This window comes from Prosopis cineraria, unplaced genomic scaffold, assembly GCF_029017545.1.
Source record: "Prosopis cineraria cultivar Desert tree isolate PC_DT_omini unplaced genomic scaffold, ASM2901754v1 PC1, whole genome shotgun sequence".
NCBI classification, from domain to species: domain Eukaryota; kingdom Viridiplantae; phylum Streptophyta; class Magnoliopsida; order Fabales; family Fabaceae; genus Prosopis; species Prosopis cineraria.
Genome location: NW_026555332.1, coordinates 35,905,125 through 35,925,407, shown reverse-complemented (window position 1 = coordinate 35,925,407; position 20,283 = coordinate 35,905,125). Strand labels below are relative to the sequence as shown.

Below are 20,283 nucleotides of genomic sequence, written 5' to 3'. Positions count from 1 at the left end.
CTGTGAGACTTTGAGATCTTCTTAAAATTTGCCCTCAAAGTCTGCTACCTGGAGTGCGGCCATTTGATGTTCAATCATATCCACTGAAACATCATGAAAACTGTTCCACAAATGATATTCATGAACCATCAAATGTGCAGCATGAATAGTCTTCCTACTTAAGGCGTCAGCTACCACGTTAGCCTTACCCGGATAGTAATGTAATTCAAAGTCATAATCCTTCAGAAATTCCATCCATCATCGCTACCTCATATTAAGCTCTTTCTAATTAAATAAATACTTCAGGCTCTTATGGTCACTGAAGATTTGAAACTTAGATCCATACAAGTAGTGTCTCTATATCTTCAGAGCAAACACAACTGCAGCCAACTCCAAGTCATGTGTAGGGTAATTTTCCTCGTGTGGCCTCAATTGTCTAGAGGAATAGGCAACCACTCGGTCATCTTGCATCAAAACACATCCTAAACCCTTTAAAGAAGTATTAGTGTACAGAGTATACGGCACCACAGGGTCAGGAATAGTCAACACTAGAGTAGTGGTTAACCTCTTTTTCAATTCTTGGAAAGCAGCTTCACATTTGTCAGTCCAAATAAATGGGACATCCTTTTTAGTCAGCTTAGTCAAGGGTAGGGCTGCACAAAAGACTGGACGGGACTGGACTTTAGCCTAACCTGGAGTCTGGTCCTTTTCATGAAAAGGACTGGGTTAGGTAACCCGTAGTCCGGTCTGGTCCTGTGAAAACCTAAAAATTAACAAGACTGGACTTGGTCCATAGGACTGGGAGACTGGTCCTGTTAGTCAAATACTCACTTGGCCTTTTTTTTTCCTTTTTTTTCTCTATGATGACCAATAATCTATTTCAACTTAACAAATTTAATTAAGATAATAAAAACACTTATAATCATAATAAATTCATAATAATTTCTAACACTAAGAAAATAATATTTTAGTTACAGTCCAAACTCTAAATGATTTAAATACATAACTTCAATAAAAAACCAGAGGAAAGACCAAAAATAGACCAGAGAAAAAAAATCAGCAAGAACAGAAGTAATAAAAATCAGCCCACAAATATGTTCCTTTAAAGTTCGAACAGATCAAGATCAGAGTGCAAAGTGCAAGGCAGGGGCCAGGGCTTTGGCGCACTGAAGAAATTGAGAATGAGAGCAAAGTTGAGTGAGTGGTTGAGACGCTAAGTGCTGTTAAGTAACAGTGTTGAGGTTTTTTTTTCGATCAAAGTGCAAAGTGCAAGGCAGAATTAAGACTTTTTTTTTCTAAGGCTTATTAATTAATAATTTATAAATTAATTTTAATTATATTAAAATAATTATATAGGACCAAACCGGACCACTTAGTCTAGATGCTTGGTCTCTAGTCTGGTCTTACCCGAAAAATCAGTCCTGTCTTTTTAGTCTTTTTGTTCCTATAGGACCAGCATTTTACAGGACTAAACGGGACCGGATTTTCATGGGTCGGACCGGACCGAACGAGACCATGAGACTTTTGCACAGCCTTAGTCAAGGGCATCGCAATTTGCAAAAATCCCTTAATAAAGCGACGATAATAACCTGCTAAACCTAGAAAGCTTCGTATCTCCGTCACAGATTTTGGCTGTTCCCACTTCATCACTGCATCAATCTTGTTAGGATCCACCGCAACTCCATCTCTGGACACAACATGGCCCAAAAACTTTACTTCTTGGAGCCAAAATTCACACTTTCTTAATTTGGCATAAAGCTTATGTTCCCTCAAAACTTGCAAGACGATTCTTAAATGCTTGCCATGAGCCTCCTCATCCTTTGAATAAATAAGAATATTATCAATAAACACTACTACAAACTTATCTAAATAAGGTCGAAAGATCCTATTCATGTAATCCATGAATACCGCAGGAGCATTCGTAAGTCCAAACGGCATCACCATGAATTCATAATGCCCATATCTCGTTCGAAATGCTGTCTTAGATATATCCTTCACTCTTACTCTCAATTGGTGGTACCCTAATCTTAAGTCAATCTTTGAGAAAACTGCTGATCCTACAAGCTGATCTAGCAAATCATCGATTCTTAGAAGTGGATATTTGTTCTTGATGGTTACTTTGTTCAATTGTCTATAATCAATGCACAATCAAAGGCTTCCATCTTTCTTCTTCACAAAAAGAACTGGAGATCCCTAAGGTGAAACACTTGGTCTGATGAAACCCTTCTCAAGTAGCTCTTCAATTTGCTTTTTCAGTTCTGCTAACTCTGAGGGGGACATTCAATAAGGAGCCTTAGAAATTGGTCCTGTACCAGGTACCAATTCAATTGAGAACTCTACCTTGCACTTCGGGGGTAACCGGAGACTTCGTCTGGAAATACATTTGCAAATTCTTTGACAATAGGGATATTCTTTACGCCTTCATCAATCTCAGCTTGGATAGAGAAGAAAACCATGTAGGCCTGGCAACCCTTCTTCATATATCTATCAACTTGCACTGCCGACAAGAAAATATGATCTTGAGTCTCGACTGGAGTCACCGACAAAGAAGATAAAGACACACTCCTCTCTCTACAATCTAGCATAGTATCATTTACAGCCATCCAATTCATTCCCACAATTACATCCATACCTCTCAGTGGTAGGATAATTAAGTCCATAGTTATTTTCCTATTTTTAAACTCGACCACTAGGTTAAGACATGCCTTAGCGGTCCTCACATATTCTCCCACGGGAGTAGACACATTCATTTCAAAAGGTAAAATACACACAGGCAAATCAAGGTTCTTTACACAAGTTTCAGAAATAAAAGAGTGTGTAACACCTGAATCAAACAGTGCAACAATATCATGATGAAGGATTTTGATGTTACCTCTAATGGCATCTGGGGAGTTCATCGTGTCCTGAGTAAGGGCAAACACACGGCCAGAGGCAGTAGAATGTTGGGAAGGGTTCTTCATATTTGATCCATGGTTGTCCCCACAAAACTTTGCAATGTGACCGGGTTTGCCACAAATGTAACAAAGCCAGCATTGTCCTAAGTGACGGTGCCTGCATTTAGTGCACTGCTAAGAGCTCGCTATACTCGGGGCAGGTGTAGATACAGTTAGGCCCCTCTGTGACCCTTGATAACCACTATGATAGCTCCTCTGTCCTTGGCCCTTTTGAAATGGACCCTTCTGCCTTCCCTGGTTCCATAAGCTACTCGAACCCTGATGGTTCTTCTTCGTAATGCCTCCGGTAGATCAAGGGTAGGTTGGGGGTCTACTATATGAATAACCCCTCTTCTCTCTCTCGACCTCCTTCTTACTGCGAGCTACTACTTGTAATTTTATGCACATTTCATCATAGTCTCGGATATCTAGGTAAGCCAATTGCTCCCTTAATTCTGGTCTAGCTTTTTTCAATAAACGCTTGGCCTTCCATTCAGAATCATCCCTATACTGCAGGTATGTGGAGTATCTAGATAACTCCTGAAACTTAGCAATGAATGTGTCCTCATCGAGGTTCCCTTGCTTAAAAGCATAGAACTCAGCTTCCTTCTCAGACTTTAACTCTGATGGAAAGTAATGCCTGAATAATTTTTCTTTGAATTCCTCCCAGGTGAGTGTAGAATCATCCTTGGGTCCTGCTGTCTCCCACCAATCTCTTGCTCCCTTCACTAGGAACACTAATGCTACTTGCACTTTCTGATTACTGGTGCACGTGACTACTCGAAAGATGGACTCGAGTCTCTTCACCCATTCCTCTACCACGGATGGTTTAAGGTTACCATCAAATGTAGGAGGGTTAAACTTCTTAACAGTTTCCCACACATCAGTAATGGTTGGTGGGGCTCTCTGTTCCTCCTGCCCAGTTTCCTCCCTTCTAGACTTATGATCTCTCGAAATGGCAGGATGTGAGGAACTGCCTTGCCCTACATAACTCTCAACATGAGCCCTATCTCTATTTTCAGCTACCTTTTTCCTCTTTAGCTCTGTCAACTCTCGTTCGTATCCTTGAACCTTGTCTGTTAATGTTTTTACAAGCATTCTCAATTCCGCCAAGTCATACTCCTTATTTGGCAGTGGCGGTGGTAGGTGCTCATGTTGGAATCCTGAGTTACCGCGAATAACAGGCATTTTCTCTCCCCTCCTAAAGGATACAAGATATAAATAATAAAATTAGCCAAACTATATAATGGCCATACAATGAGAAGCACCATAACAATATATATTGCCAACCAACTATATGCAATGCACCATACATAATAAATACATATTAAATTCACACAAGTAATAGTTTCAAACAAAAGTTTAAATAAGTATCACTAAAATAGAGGCTCAAAACATGATGCTCTGATACCAATATGTAACACCCTGAAATTTACAAACCGATTTTTTGAAAATTATTAATTCAACAAATCTTTTTTTTTCATTGAACCCTTATCATACCCTTATCATGGTAAAAAAATTTCTACCATGATACATCCAAGACAATATACCACAGGTCTTAAAATATCTCAAAAAATAATTAGAACCATGAGGGACAGATAGGATCCTCATGGCATGATATTTGAATCAGGTCATGAATCAAGAGGGACAAACATAATCCTCTTGGTCATATAAATTCTTTTAATAAAAAGGATTAGAGTTTACATGTTGTCAAAATAAGGTATGTCCTAGGTTGGCACAAGATACATTATATAATACAAAATGAGAGGCAACGTAAAAGATGGCGTCTCATACACCAAAGTTACACCTTTGGTGCTTTCTCGGCCGGACTCTCTCCTGTAAAAATATTAACCACAGGGAATGAGACTTAAAAGTCCCAATAATCAAAAATTAATATGTAATGATGCATGCAGATGTAACTAATCATGCGATTGCTAAGTGGGCACACAAAACATTTAACCGAACAATATTTTCAAACAAACCGAACAAGTATTTAATTGCATGACTGCACCTTATGTTCTCCTTTCACCATGCTCGGACGCCAAATCACCCGGCCAAAGGTGAGTTGGACCAAGCGACACACCACTCATTGGGTCCAATGAGGGCTTACCACGTGGTAATAATTAATCAAACAGAAATTCCCATTAACACCATACATTAAAATACCCTGACAAGTTATACGTCATTCAAATATTCAAACAAGAATATATCCAAACAATAATATCTCATCATGATAAATAAAAATAAATTTTTAACCCACTTGGTAATAATTTCAAACAAGTATATACAGTATTTATTTTCAATAATTCATAATTTTCTCCAAATAACAAAACAACACATAACCATTTACAAACACACCCATCACAACACATTAATAATGGTTACCTTGTGTCTTGAATAACAAGTTTCCCTTCACAACTCCTCTTTCACCACTATCTTTGTCGACACAATCTACATAGTTATTTCATAATACTATATATTAATTTTACATTAAAATAAATAACTCTAATTTAAAGAGTTAAAAAGTCTTAGATCTATAATCTATATTAACACTAATTTAAGATTTATTCCTCATTTAACTTTCCAAATTCTTTTCTAAAATTTTTGTATCCTAATAAACTATTTTTAAGCCTCAAATCACTTCTAGTATCACAATTTCATCCTTTTATATTCTAAAAATTCGTCCAAAAATAAATTAAAAATTTCAAAATTATCCTCAAGCCTCAAATCACCTTTCTATAACCTCAAAAATACCTATTCATACTTAAATAAATATTTAATAATCAGATGATCATCCCTACATCTCAGATTCAATATAAATTCAAACATATAGATCTAGAGTTTAACTCAAAAATTCTTAAACATGAGTTTCAACCTCAAGAAAATATTCTATAATATTTATTATACCTCTAAGAACTTCAACCTATATTTTTAATCCATCATATCATCAGATTAACTATCCTATAGAAAAATCCTAATCAAAATATTTGCTCTATTCTACAAAATAATCATATCACTAGAAAGCTAATACTATTTAGAAAATAATTATAAAATTAATTTTGTAATTAAATAATTTTTTAAATGTTAATCTAAACAAGAAAGTTAGAGCATACCTGAAGAAAAAGAAAATAATCCCCCTTGCGAGAACATGCCAAGCAACGTGAGAGGAAGAGAGAAAAATAATATAAAAATGAGATTGTGAGTCCCACAATTATATTAAAAAAAATTATAGGTCTGAATTTAATTATTCAAACCTTTGGGCCATTACTTGCAATTTTTACAAATTGCATCTTGGGCCATTAGTTGTAATTTTTACAATTGCAAAAAACTTTTTCTTTTGCTTCCTCCTGCGTCTCCTCGCCTGTGCCTCCTCATTTTATATGTGAGGAAGCGCCTCACCTTCCCACATCTAATCGATGTAGGACTTTTACAGTCCCTTTTTTTTACTTTCTTTTCTTTTTTTTTAATTCATACACACACATAATTTTTTTAATTTTAAATCTTAAAATTACATCTTAACAAATTATTTTTTATATAATTTTAAACTTAAGTTTTTAATTCATAATTAAATGCCTAACTATATTATTATTTTTGAATAATTTTAAATAATATAAATTCCTATTATTATCATCATTTTTTAATAAAACTTAAATTTCATAAATTTTTTTTATCTAAAAATTAGGATGTTACAAAAACAAACAACTTAAGTATAAAATACTAATTAAGTATATAATAATTTTTTAAAAATTAATATATCAGTTTATTTTGGTGGCTTATCATAAATAAAAGAAAATAAAAATTTCAACAAAAACAACAATATAATAGTAATAGTGAATCACCCTTTTGTCAATTTCCCTAACATCTGACATTGATCAAGAAGAAAATTGAACACATGGATAATTTGATCAAAAGGACGATTTGAACAAAGAAAAATGAAAATTAAGTTTTGAAAGAAGTGATTTTAGTCTCAACAATTATAAAAACTTCACATAAGTTCCTTGGCTCCTTAACTTGTCATGAATTAAAAATGAAAAATACAAAGGTAAAATAGCAAATTGGCCCCTAAATTATAGGTCAAAAAGTTTCTAGGACTCTAAACTTATTTTTTTTATGCAATGTTCCTCTTTAATTTTTGAAAATAATGCAACATGGCCCCTATTGTTAACATAAGTTAACTTTAATCGTTAGTTGACCAAAAATGATAAATTTTGTTAAAGTTAACATTTGTATCATTTTTTAATCAACGAATAATCAAAGTTAACTTTTGTTAATAGTAAGGGGCAAATTGTACTACTTTTAAAAGTTAAAGAGAAATATTGCACTAAAAAGTTTAAGGGCACTTTTGTCGCTACCAAAGATAAAATTTAAGAGACAAAAAAATTTTGGAGGTGACAATTGTTGCTGCTAAAGGTATACCTTTGACGACAACTATATTTTATTACCACAAAAACCTATTAGTATTATCACAACCAAAAACAGTTAGCAACGACTTTTGGCAGCTAGCACCAAAAGTCTTTTTTTTTTTGGTAGTGTCTAATCCTCTAGCTTTACACAATATTGTTAGTGTATTTCTTTAATTTTAGTGCAACCTAGGTCATCTCTCTAGAGAGTGGCCAAATCAGCTAGACTTTATCTAAGCGCTACAAGTTAACCAAATGTAATGATTGTTGAGTGAACTAAGCTATCAAAATGCAAGTAAAATCTAAACTAGTGAAAGTGTTTGTGAATCTCTTATGATGAAATGAAACCCTAGAGTTTAGATAAAAGAAGAATTATTTTTTTATTGATTATGGCATTTATACTAGATTTCTCCTCTTTAGCTGAATATAAGCTTTTAAGAAGACTATTATAGAAAACTTAACCTCGATAGTTTAATTCTCTAAGTTATCAACTAATGCCCTTAGGTTATCTCCCTCATTTGGTTTTAAAGTTGACCATGTGTTCTAATTAACCATTTTCTTAGTGAAACTGTGGCTATAAGTGTGCTTAAGCAAACCACAAAATTGTGTAAGATCCTCTATAGTGCCTTAACAATACCTGCAAGACTATGTAAGAGGATAGCAAGACATTCACCAATAGAAAAATACAAAACTATGTATTAATCATTGATGGCTAAAATCAAATCAACAAATTCACAAGAATATAGTAAACCAAACAAGTATTCCTCATTACAAGTATATGAATTCAACTAGAATTACAAACCAATGATGAGTTAACCCTAGACTAAGGAATTAATCATCAAATCAAATGAGAAAAACTAGCAGATAAGAGAGTCTTAGCCAAGTGTAGTCCCTTGATTCATCTTCCCTCTAGGATCCCTTGAGAACTCTAGCCTCTCATCATCATCTCACTAGTGCAAAATACAAATTTAACGACACTATTTTCTCCACACTTATAAATATAACTGTGGTTATAATGTCAAAAGTAAATATTATGATATTATCATGACAGGTCTTTAATTCAACTGTCGTTGTCATCTATGTCTTCACAAATAATTAATTCTGTTATTATTAGTATTATTAATATAAATAATATTATTAATAGAAATAATATTATAAATTTAAATTTACATATCTAACGATAGGTCAAGCATGACCTGTCATTAGATATAAATATTAATGACAGGTCTAAAGAGACCTGTCATTAATATTTTGAAACCCTAACATTTTTAGACATGTAAAATATTATATATATAATATTAATTAATATTATAATTTTAATTATTTTATATATTCATTTATTACTATATATTCATTAAAAACCCTCAACTTTTCGTCCAAAGGGACCTTTCGTTGGAAACCCTTAGATTTATCGTATTAATATATTTATTTATTAATATATTTAAAAACTAATATTAATAGGGTGATAAATTTAATATCATATATTAAATGATATAAATATATTATATATACTATTTTTATTTATAGTAATATTAATAGTAATATATTATTAGTATCAAAAATATTAACAATAGATATATATTATAATAATTAATTATAATTATATTAATATATATACACACACATAATTTTATAACGTAAAGAAAAAAAAAAGGTATATATCACGATAGGTTTTATCTCACCTGTCGTGATATATGTTGACTAATTAAAAAATAAATTAATAGTAATAAAAAATAACTAATATTAATATAAATAATAATTTTATTACTTGTAAAATAAATAATATTAAAAAATATTAATATATATTATAATAATTATATTACTAAACACACAATTTTATAATATAAAGAAAAATAAAACAATGGTATATCACGACAGGTGTTATCTCACCTATCGTGATATACATTTATGAGAAAATAAATTAATAGTAATAAATAATAACTAATATTAATATAAATAATAATTTTATTAATTATAAAATAAATAATATTAATAATATTAACTATAGATAAATATAATATTTAATGACATATATTATTATAAATTTGTATTTAATAACATAATAGTATTTAAATAATAAATAAAACATGCATGGGAACCTGTGTTTGTCAGCTAAGTTATGGCAAGTAATAAATATATAGCTATGCGTGAAAGGCACGAAAGGCAAGTGTAACAACAGTGAATTAATGACTATCGTTAATTAAGGTTGCCATAATGACAGTTTTACCTATTAACTATCATTATAATTATGCTACTTTTTACCCACCCACACTTGACAGCCTGCTTTCAATTTTCACAGTAAAGATTAGTCTCGCGCCTTCCCTTAGCTTCAACTCCGCTGTTAGCTTCAGCTCCACCCGTAGCTCCCTTCCTTGAACTGCTTCCTCTCCCTCCACCTTTAGCTACTCCCACCGTCCTGTTTTAGCTGCTTTCTCTCCACCCTCAGCTCCTGCTCTCTGCCTTTCAACTTCTCCTCTCCATCGTTAGCTCACCCAGCTGTCATTTCTCTTTCTTAGGCCTCCAGCTCTACGCATCAGTCCAAGTAAGTTCGTTTAGCTCCTTGGTGTTTTGATTTTTTTTTTTTTAAGGTTTTCTCCATGTGCATGTTAAGGTAACTTTGTTTTCTTATTTTTTGTATGAGATAAATTATTTATTTTTAATATAATGAAATTTTTAGGAATAATTTTTAACACACATTATGCATGTTCAGCTCTCTTTTGTATTAAATTAATTATTTATTTTTAATATAAATTTGATATAAAATTTTTGTGTATAATTTTTAACACCAATTATGAACATTTTCAATTACTATACACCCTTAGATGAAGATGTGCATGCATTTTAATTAAACATTAATAGTAAGGATTTTGTTTTGTACTAACAATAAGGATATTTAAAAGAAAACATGGATTTAGGTTCCCGTTTCTCCCATGGAGTATAATAATAGGAGATGCATTTGAAAATGTTAGGCGGCTGCTATTGGCAAATTTATCTATTTCTTAATTGATATAATAATAATAATTATTAATAATTTGGCTTTAAATTTTGCCAAATCTAGGACGCCCTTTCCCTAGCGTCGCCACTTGCCATCTCCTATTCTTGCTTTCATCACTTCTTCCATACTCTTTGCATTTTTTTATTAATTAAACCTGTGCTATTATTTGACTTTTTTTCAATCTTTTTTTGTCTACTCTGACTGTACGTGGAAATAGCCATGTTAGGCAGCTCTATTTATTAGTATATTAATATTAATTGTTAGTTCTTTTGGTAGGGGGCTGGAACTTGAAAGCTAGACCTAAATCATATTCTCTCTTGTCATAGAAGTTACACCTAATTTAAGAGTTTGTTTTATTTTTATCATGTAAGTGTTTATTTTTATTTCTAATTTAATATTGAATATTTTTATTTATTGTTAATATTTTTGTTATTATCAAAGGTTCCTCCACAAATTGTGCATCCAACTTGATGTTAATCATTATTATAGATTCTTATCCCCACTCTTAACATCAGTTGGGAAACCGAATCAAAAAGCATCTTATATTGAAAGTGCGATGAATAAGCTAAAGAAGAGGTGTTTTTTTGCACCAATTGTTGGAAGGTATCAAACATCCTATTCATCTCTCTATTTATAAAATATTTGCATAATTATGTGATATTAATACAAACTAATGTTTTGTAGCAATCATTGGATGCTTCCTATCATTTGTCTCCGTGAAAATACTATATATTGGTTCTGTTCATTACAATGGGAAGTAAGCGACGAAATGAAGTCATTGTTTGAATCGTAAGTTTTTTAAATAATTATTTTGTGATATTATAGCATCTTTTTAATATATTCTAAGTCTGTATATTTGAAAAATAGATCTTTACATTGTTATTGAAGGATGGGGGATATAGTTGACAAGAAAAAAAAATGAAATCAAGTGGGTGCATATACAAGTAAGTATTTTAACTTCTTTCCCAAATTAGAATAAATATTATAATATTGATTTGATAAATTGAATTAGTTTTAATTTTTTTAACAGTGTGCTCGACGACCAAAAAGTGTAGAGTGTGGTTATTACGTGATAATTTTTATGTATGAAATTATCACTCAAGACATTACCTACTCATTTAAGAAGGTAATAATTTGTTAAAAATAATTTATATTTTACATTTTTACCCTACACTTGAATTAATATGCATGCACATATTTTTATTGATATGCAGTATTTTAACAGTTTAGAGCTATTTTTCAAACAAGAACTGAGACATATACAGAATATGTGGTCTACTTACTTTCCAAAATTAATAAGTTAGAGTAAATAGTTAGATAGATATTTGTATTGGATATATAGAAATTTTAATGAATATATTTGTAATTGTCTTTGGAGCTGTTGTTTATGTATATATGCAGGCTTTTGTAATTAAGGGATTGAATGAATACCGAATATGCATTCTTTTTTTTAAAAAGGACACATACGGCGACAGTTGTGTACCAAACTGTAGTAAAATATATCTTTTCGCAACAGTTGTGGTGATAACTGTCATTAAAAGTGTATTTTTCGCGACAGTTCTAATTATAACTGTCACGAAAAGTACCCATAAAGGATTGATTTGCTAGCTATTTTTCACGACAGATGTTATTATAACTGTCGCAGAAAATTGTAGTTACAACGATAGTTATTAATATAACTGTCGTGGTAAGTTTAATACTTTTCTCTACCTCTTGAGACTGTCGTAAAAGGTGTCGACTTATAACTACACCCGTTTCTACTACACCGCTTCTTGTGTCGCGAAAGGGAGTTTTCAACTGTCGCGAAATATGCTTTTTGCACTAGTGTCTTTAAATCTTCAAGAGGAAACCCTATTAGACCATACCCTTGCTTCATCTCCAATGAAGATTTGAGAACTTGAAGCCTTGAACAAATCTTAGGGATAGGATGAAATTGAGATGCAGAGGAGAATGAGATAGGTTTAGTGATTTGTTGGAGAAATAATGAGAGAAATATGAGTGATTAAATGAAAGAGAAAGTGGATGAGCAAGTGAGAAAGTGAGAGAATAGTGTTTGAAGGAGAGAAAATGAGAGAGAATCTGAATGGGAGAGCTAGTACACGAAATATGATAGAAGGAAAATGAGAGAAAGTGTGGAAAACTTATTAAGTGGTTGTGGTCTTCAACCTCCCTTTGACTTGGCCAAACTACCTTCACAATTGTGGAGGGAAATGGTGCTAATTTTTACGTGATCTTCCAATACCATGCAATGCACCACTTCTTAACTTAACCTACACCTCGTTATTTTTTCAAAAAATACCCATAAGGGGATTATCATTATTTTTTATATTGTATTTGCCAAAATAAAAATTTACATGAATTTTAAGTATTTTTAATTTTAATATTAAATATAAATTGTACAGGATACATATGTTGAAAGTCAATTTATAAAAATTATAATTTTTTGTAACATTAAATTATTCCTTTCTGATTAAATCCAAATTAATAATAAAAATATTTTTATAATTTTTAAAAAGATTAAATAAAAAAATTAAATTTGTACACTCCAAATTAATAGGAGGCCCAATAAGGATGGAGTTGGCTCCTATTTGGTCAAAAGTTGAGAAAAGGGTGAGGAAAGCGGGACTTCTTTGGTTCCCATCAAATTGGACACATGGCACAATGCAGAACGCTGGATGAAATGAACGACTTTGATGTGTGAGCCGAACAGGGATGCATAAAGAAAGGACGCGTCGGGGACCAGTATCCCGGTTTTGTATTGTCCTCTCCTCCGTTATGAGCTTTCTTGTTTTGTTGAGGTAGGGGAAAAATGTAAAGACAACCAAAAAACAAGGTTTATGCTTACATGAAGAGTATGCCTATTTCAACAAATTTCTTACAAAATTCAATTTGAAAAAATAAAGTTTTATCCACTAAATCTCTTTTAAATTTTTACTAAGTAAAAAAATATTTAACTTGTCATACAAGCTCTAGAAGCATATTTTAGACCATATAAAACCTTTTTTAATTTATAAACATGATTTGGCAAAGATAATTTTTCAAATCTTGGAGATTGTTCGGTATAAACTTTTCATTGATTAGTCCATTTAAAAATGTATTTTGAACATCCATTTAAAAAAATTTAAAATCTTTTATACAGGAAAATGCAAGTAAAAGCCTTATTGCCTCAAGTTTGGCAACTAGAGAAAAAATTTAATCATAATCAATACCTTTTGATTACAATCTTTTGCAACTAGTCTAACTTTATTTTTTACTACAATTCTAATTTTATCAAGTTTATTTCTGATCTGTTATATTAAAATTGGGATGACTTTTTAACTTTAATTTGTAGGCTCAAGAAAAAAATGCTAATAAAATTTGGCTCGAAAATGGGGTGGATTGAACTAAATCTAACTAAAATATTCTAGTTTTATTCTGATTTTTTTATTTTTTTTTTCAATAAATCAGTTTTGTTCGGTTTGTGAAAGTGTTGTGTGTTCATTATTTTAGTCTTGAGTCATTAAAACCAAACCATACATATGCGTGTGCGCGCGCGCGCGAAAAACCGAACCCTATATTGGTAGACATAATTGCCTCCTATCTAAGCTTTTATTCTCATGGATTATTTTATTTTCCCTGAATAGAAATGTAAACATTCATTTAAAAGATTAAAAAAAATATTTATGTGAGACACTTATTTTTAATCCCAATTATTATCCATCACCTTTCACCAGATAAATATGATATAATTAGATGTAGGCTACGTCTATATAAATAAATTGCTTATTTATGAGGATTTAAATTTTAATTCATCATGTTGTAAGGAATTAATTTTAAACATAACCCCTATTAGTGGAATTGTCATTATTTAACTTGTTATGCGTTATGAATGACTAACCTACCATATGCTTTCTATTATTATTGTTATTATTTTGTTATTATAAATAAACCTTAAAAAATCCAAATAAAAATTATAACAGAATCACATTTAACTGAGAATCGATGTTTGTGTCTTTTTATCCTTCAAAATTATTGGTTTGAATCATTAAATCTTTGTCACCGAAATAAAATCATTAAATCTTAACCTGTACACCACTCCACTCTTGACCCATATATACTTAAACTAGTTTCACGTGGCTCGATAAATATGATTTTCATTTGGCACTGAGATATACTATTAGTTGACAAAATATAGGGTTATTCTTGAGTTTATAATATAATATAATCCTAAGGATTTAAAATTAATTATTTATTTATTTAATTATGAAAGTATGCAGTTGAGATATTCTCTCTCTCTCTCCGTTTTTTTTTTTTTTTTTGATAACCTAGCTAACTCTATCCTACAGGAAGGGGATATATAGGGCGGAACCAACCTTCAAATTGTAGGTGGCCAATTTTTAAGAAAATAAATGTATATTTAAATTTTTAAAATAATTTTATCAGTTAAAATGCATTATTATATGATAATTATTAGAAGTATAATTACATAAGCATTTCAAGAAAACTGAAAAAAAATACAAGATACCATATATCTATTATATTAATTATGAGAAAAAGTTAAATATAACAAATACAATGCTTATATTATAAATATGTTTTCATTTGTCATTACATATTGATGTTTTAAAAATATTAGGATAGAAAATAATAAATTTTTATGAAAAAAATTAATAAACCAATAAATTCATTAAAAAATTAAATGTTTGATAAATTTAAATTATTTTTAATTTATATTGTGTTCAAATTGAATAACAAAAATATTAAATATAGATTCATAGAAATAGACAATTTTTATGATGATGAATTTAGTACAATTTAATTAAAAAAGACTAGATGTACGTATATGCCATAAATATGAAGTACTTTTCCTTTTTACAAATGAAAAGGGAATATTAATAAATAAGTCAATATAATATATATTGTTTTCATTGAAATATATTCCTTCCTATCCCATTTATAAATCACTCCAAATATTTTCATCAAAATTAAAAAAAAAACTTAAACCTCATTAACTATATATAAAAATTCAATAAGTTTCATCTAACTTTATCCACGTTAAATATATATATTTTAAAAATAAAATAATCTAATATTTAGTAATTAACTTTTCCAATATTTAATAGAAATAAAAAAATAAAAATAAATACAATAATCATTGACAATTATAAATAAAATCAAAACAATTTTTTTCCCTAGAAGGGGTTATACACACCTAGCAAACAGCACACAACAACCCACACTAGATTATTGGCTAGATATCCTCTCTTGAGATCCTTTCTTTTTCTTAATTAGTTACTTCCTATATTACTTCCCATTTTTTCTCGCTCTAATCCTCAAACTCGTTCGCTTTTAAAATTTGAACTCGGCTACAGTTTTGAAACTTGAAAAAAAAAATGAAATTATTAAATAATGTAAAAAAACATGAGAATAAAGTGATGAAAATATTTATTGGTGAAATGCTGAACTTAATTAAACCCTTCAACATTTTCTTCCTCCTTCAGACTTGTTCCTATCCAGTTTATTGTTCCGATCCGCATTTTACTTGAGAAATGTCATCGTGTAACTTTGCATGATATAACTAACTAATACTATAAAATTTATTTTTATCCAAAATTTGATATCATATAAAATATCATAACATATAACTATATTTAACGTTAATTTAAATTTAAATTTCCAGCTGACAACTAAAAATCTATTTAAGATGTAGGTAGCCTTCCCTTCCACTCCCCATCTATCTTATCAAAATTCGTGGTTCACAGGTTAGTCCTTCTAAATTCTAGTGCTTCATATCTTTACCTTCTTCTTTAGCTTCTATATAATCTTAATGTCATTATTTTAATAAAGGCATGTATAATTCATGTAATCTGTTAAATATAGTCTTTTCTTTCTTTAATTTCTCATGTAAAAATAATGTGGACTCGTGGTATATTAATTTCATACCTGAATTATATTATTATATCTTCTATAATTTCATATTTCGCCATTTCATCCCCACCAGGTGTGAGCACATCAGAAACAACAAAGACAAGCAAGGATAATGGCACAATCAGAATCAGGCAACAATCTTATGGATCATTCGAATGAAACTGAGACCAAGTGGAAAATTTCTGACAAAGGTATAGTTCTGAAAGAAACACCTGAACCATGGATTCCAAAGGTATTGGACATTGATCCTTTGAGAGAAAAAGTACTTTTGGATGAAATGGAAAGATGCATAATTGAGACTGAGAAATCTGAATTTTATCGTAAACTTAAAGAACAATTGCAATCTCCACTGATTTCTAAACACATGCGGAGGGTTTTGGGATCGGAGTCGAAGATGCAAGTGATAATTTACGGTATTGGCAATATTGAATGGCATGAGAAGAGAAATAGGATGCAACTTAGTCTTCCAATATTGATGAAAAAAGACTTTACATGGATCGGAGATATAGAAATATTTGATCCTATTCTTCAAACTATTGAATGTCGAGTTATGAAAGCTTTAGGCTGTTCCGTTTGCTCATTCAATGAACATGGAAGGAGGGAGGCCCTAAAGCCAACTCTATTTTTCATGCCATTTTGTCAGAGAACGTTAATCGACAACCTCCTACAAACAAATTGGAAAATTAGTCTGTTGAAGAACATTGTCTTGTTAGGGAACTCTTTTAAGAGAAACATTGATATTTCGGTTAGGCATCTGAAGTTAGTTTCTGGGGATGATCAAAAAATAAAGAAATCAGATTTAGGGTATATTTGGGTTGCTAAAAAATTTGCAAATGAGTTTCCAATCAGAACAAGATTCGATGACTATGGTCTTCCTGGTTATGATGAATTGCCCGGTCGTAATAGTTTCCATCCTTTTAAAGGTTTAAGTTGGCATTTTTTCAGCAATGCTACGGAGACAAAGTTGAGTCTTGATGAAGGTTACTTAGATGTTAAGAAATATTTATTTAAGCATATATAAAATGCTCGTATTCCAGAACAAAATTGTTAGTTTTTAACAACATTTGATGTTTATCATCTGGCCAATAAAGTACGTGAAAGATTGTACTCTTTTTTCTATTTCAAACAAACAAATTATATCAGAATAAATTGTTCTTATTTCTCCTTCTTTTATTGGTTCTTGTGTATTCAATTTTGATTGACTAGCTCGTTGATAGTTTTTTTAGAAACATTACAACATGTTTGCTTTTTAGGAAAATTTAAAATATGTGGCAAGAACTATGAAAACTGGCACTGATAACCACATTTCATTAAAATTGTTGTTTATCACATAAAATAGGCAACATTTATGAACTGTTGTGAGAACATTAAATAGGCAAAATGTAATATTCCTTTTCCACCTAAAATTCAAACCTTGAATCTCTTCAATAGAGTTGGCAACTTTAACCACTCTTCCAACATAACTATTAAATATTATAAAGAAAAATATTATACATACATACATACATACATACATACATACATACATATATATATATAGATCATTGTTAAATTAATTTTTGATTAATTTTAATAATAAATTAAAATTAATAAAATTAATAAATAAAAATATATAAAAAATTATAAAAATCTATAAAAATATTTTTTTATGGGAAGAAAAACAATAAACAACAATTCTTAAATTCTGCCAAAAAAAAACTTATATGTAATATTTGTATTTTTGTTGCCTATTATAATAATAGGAAAGAGTTTGGAAATGTTGCTATAAAAACAAAACGAGCATATGTACTTTCAATTTTAAAAGATATATAAGCATATATAATTATTGTTTGAATGACATTGGAACTTGGAAGGGATTTGAGCGTGTGTGAAAATAAATTAAAGGGTGAAAATAAATTTTTAATGAACAAAAAAATTAAAATATTTTTTAAAAAAACTAATTCTAGAATTAAAATTAATAATTTTTAATTTTTTATATACTTAAAATTTACCTATTATTTTTACATAATACAAACTTATAAATTTATAAAAATAAATTTAAAATTTTTAAGAAAATTATAAAAATTTAAAACCGTAGAAAAAATATATAGTAATAATAAAAAAAATTTAATACAAATTAATGCTACAAAATAATTATTTTTTATAAAAAATAAAAAATATATATCTTCGAGCTAAGCAAGGCAGGCCTACCAAACAGGTTCTTAGATGATAGCAAGGGAATGAAGGAGCCTGCATGTCTTTATCAGGAAGAAAAAAATAATTATATAAGAAGTACGTTTGAAATAATTAGATTATAATGTTTATTTGAAATTCTAAAAAAATTAAAACAAAATGCCCCTTTAATTATCAAAACACGATGTTAAGATATTATAAGTAAATTTTTTTATTTTTAAATTAATATTTTATTTCATTTGGATTTAAAATTATATAAAAAAAACTTGATCTATAAGTATGTTTATTTTGTTCAAACATTTGTAAATACAAATAATTTAAAAATAATGAAAATAAATCCTCTCTATATTCAGCATTTTTGTCACAATTCAATTAACATTTTTTTAATTTTTTATCCCCCTGATTTAGTATTTAAAATATCAAAAATATAAAACAAAATAAGGTCTGGGACTGCTCCCTTATGAACAATTAACTTAAAAATTCAAAAAAGATGGTCAAATAGGATATCCTTCGAGTGAAAAAAGGAAGAAAGAAAAGGTCCAAGAATTTTAATTTTTATTTCTAAACAGGGCCTTAGAGAATTTATTCAAAAATGAGAAAAAAAAATTACCTGCTTAGCATTATATGCTTAATATATTTATATTCAATTAAATTAGACCAAGTGAATTTCAAAGTGCTCATAATATTAATAATAGAGTATTTTTTATAGAATAGATAATATAAAAAAATTCACAAGTCTTAATGTAATTGTAAACAAGCGGTTTAAATATATAAGACTAAATATATAGATATTTTTTAAAAAAATAGATCAGTTTAATTTGGTGGCTTAGAATAAACAAAAGAAAATAAAAATTTCAATAATAATAATAATGAGGAGGAGGAGTCCTCCCCTCTCCCTTCTTTCTAATTTCCAACCATTAAATTTAAAATTATTGGATGGTCTAAATTTGTTCTCTTCTAAAATATTTGATTTTATTTTATTTTTGCTGTATTTTTAACTGTTCATATCAAATGAGGACCTAGGCCATTATTGGAATTTAGGAATAACTTGGGACTTATCTACAATCAAATTAATCTATTGAGACCTATTTAATTTATCCTTTCATATTTGAACCAAAAATCTAATAAATAATAAATAAATAGTAAATCATTAGGCCGGATGAAACATTATGGGGCCCCGAGGTGAGATAAAATGACATTGAGGGCCCAAACAATAGAAGGTTTAGCAATGTAATGGACAAAGTTTAATGATTCAATTGTGCATGCTAAATTTTCTATTGTTATAGGTCCACAGAATAATTTTTCTCATGGCCTTGATGGTGGTTCTTCCAAATATTATTAGGAGAATGACAGAAAAAGTCTCCAAAGTGAAAATTAATTACAATTAATTCTCTGACATAATATTATGAAAAATGAATTGTAAATATTAATCTAGCTAGTTATATACAAAAATCTCAATTCAACTGAATTTATATTTAAAATTTAAATATATTATTTGTAGTTTTGAATTTATAATTATTTGAATCAATGTTTGTAACTTTTTTTAAAAAAATTAATAGCAAACTAAATCTCATTAATTATCTCTTTTTCAGACTTAGCGGCCATTTCTCAATGTTATTGAATAACGCTGAAAATGGAGATATAGATTCAGATGAAAGGTGATCTTCAACCACATAAAAATTCAAGAATAAAGCTCGAACTTAGAAAAATCACATGCACAGTTACTCTTTTTCCTAGATTTTAAGTTTAAAAATTAAATAAAATAAGAAAAAAAATGCAGGCACATGTTTCTTCTAGGGACTTTTTTTTCGAAGTCTCAAATTCAAAATAAAAAATTTTCAGAGTTTAAATTTCTTTAATGAAGAAAAATATTTTTGATGAAAATTAAATTTTTGCC

The 20,283-nt window shown here is 29.7% G+C and overlaps 1 protein-coding gene across 1 annotated transcript; it reads left to right on the top strand.

Moving 5' to 3' along the window:
* The first annotated feature begins 15,995 nt into the window (after positions 1-15,995).
* On the top strand, positions 15,996-17,245 carry LOC129308458 (protein SENSITIVITY TO RED LIGHT REDUCED 1-like). Its single transcript, XM_054949572.1, has 2 exons — positions 15,996-16,048; positions 16,288-17,245. The coding sequence occupies exon 2, from the start codon at positions 16,327-16,329 to the stop codon at positions 17,233-17,235; it is 909 nt and encodes a 302-aa protein (XP_054805547.1). The 5' UTR covers positions 15,996-16,048; positions 16,288-16,326; the 3' UTR covers positions 17,236-17,245.
* Positions 17,246-20,283: the final 3,038 nt, after the last annotated feature.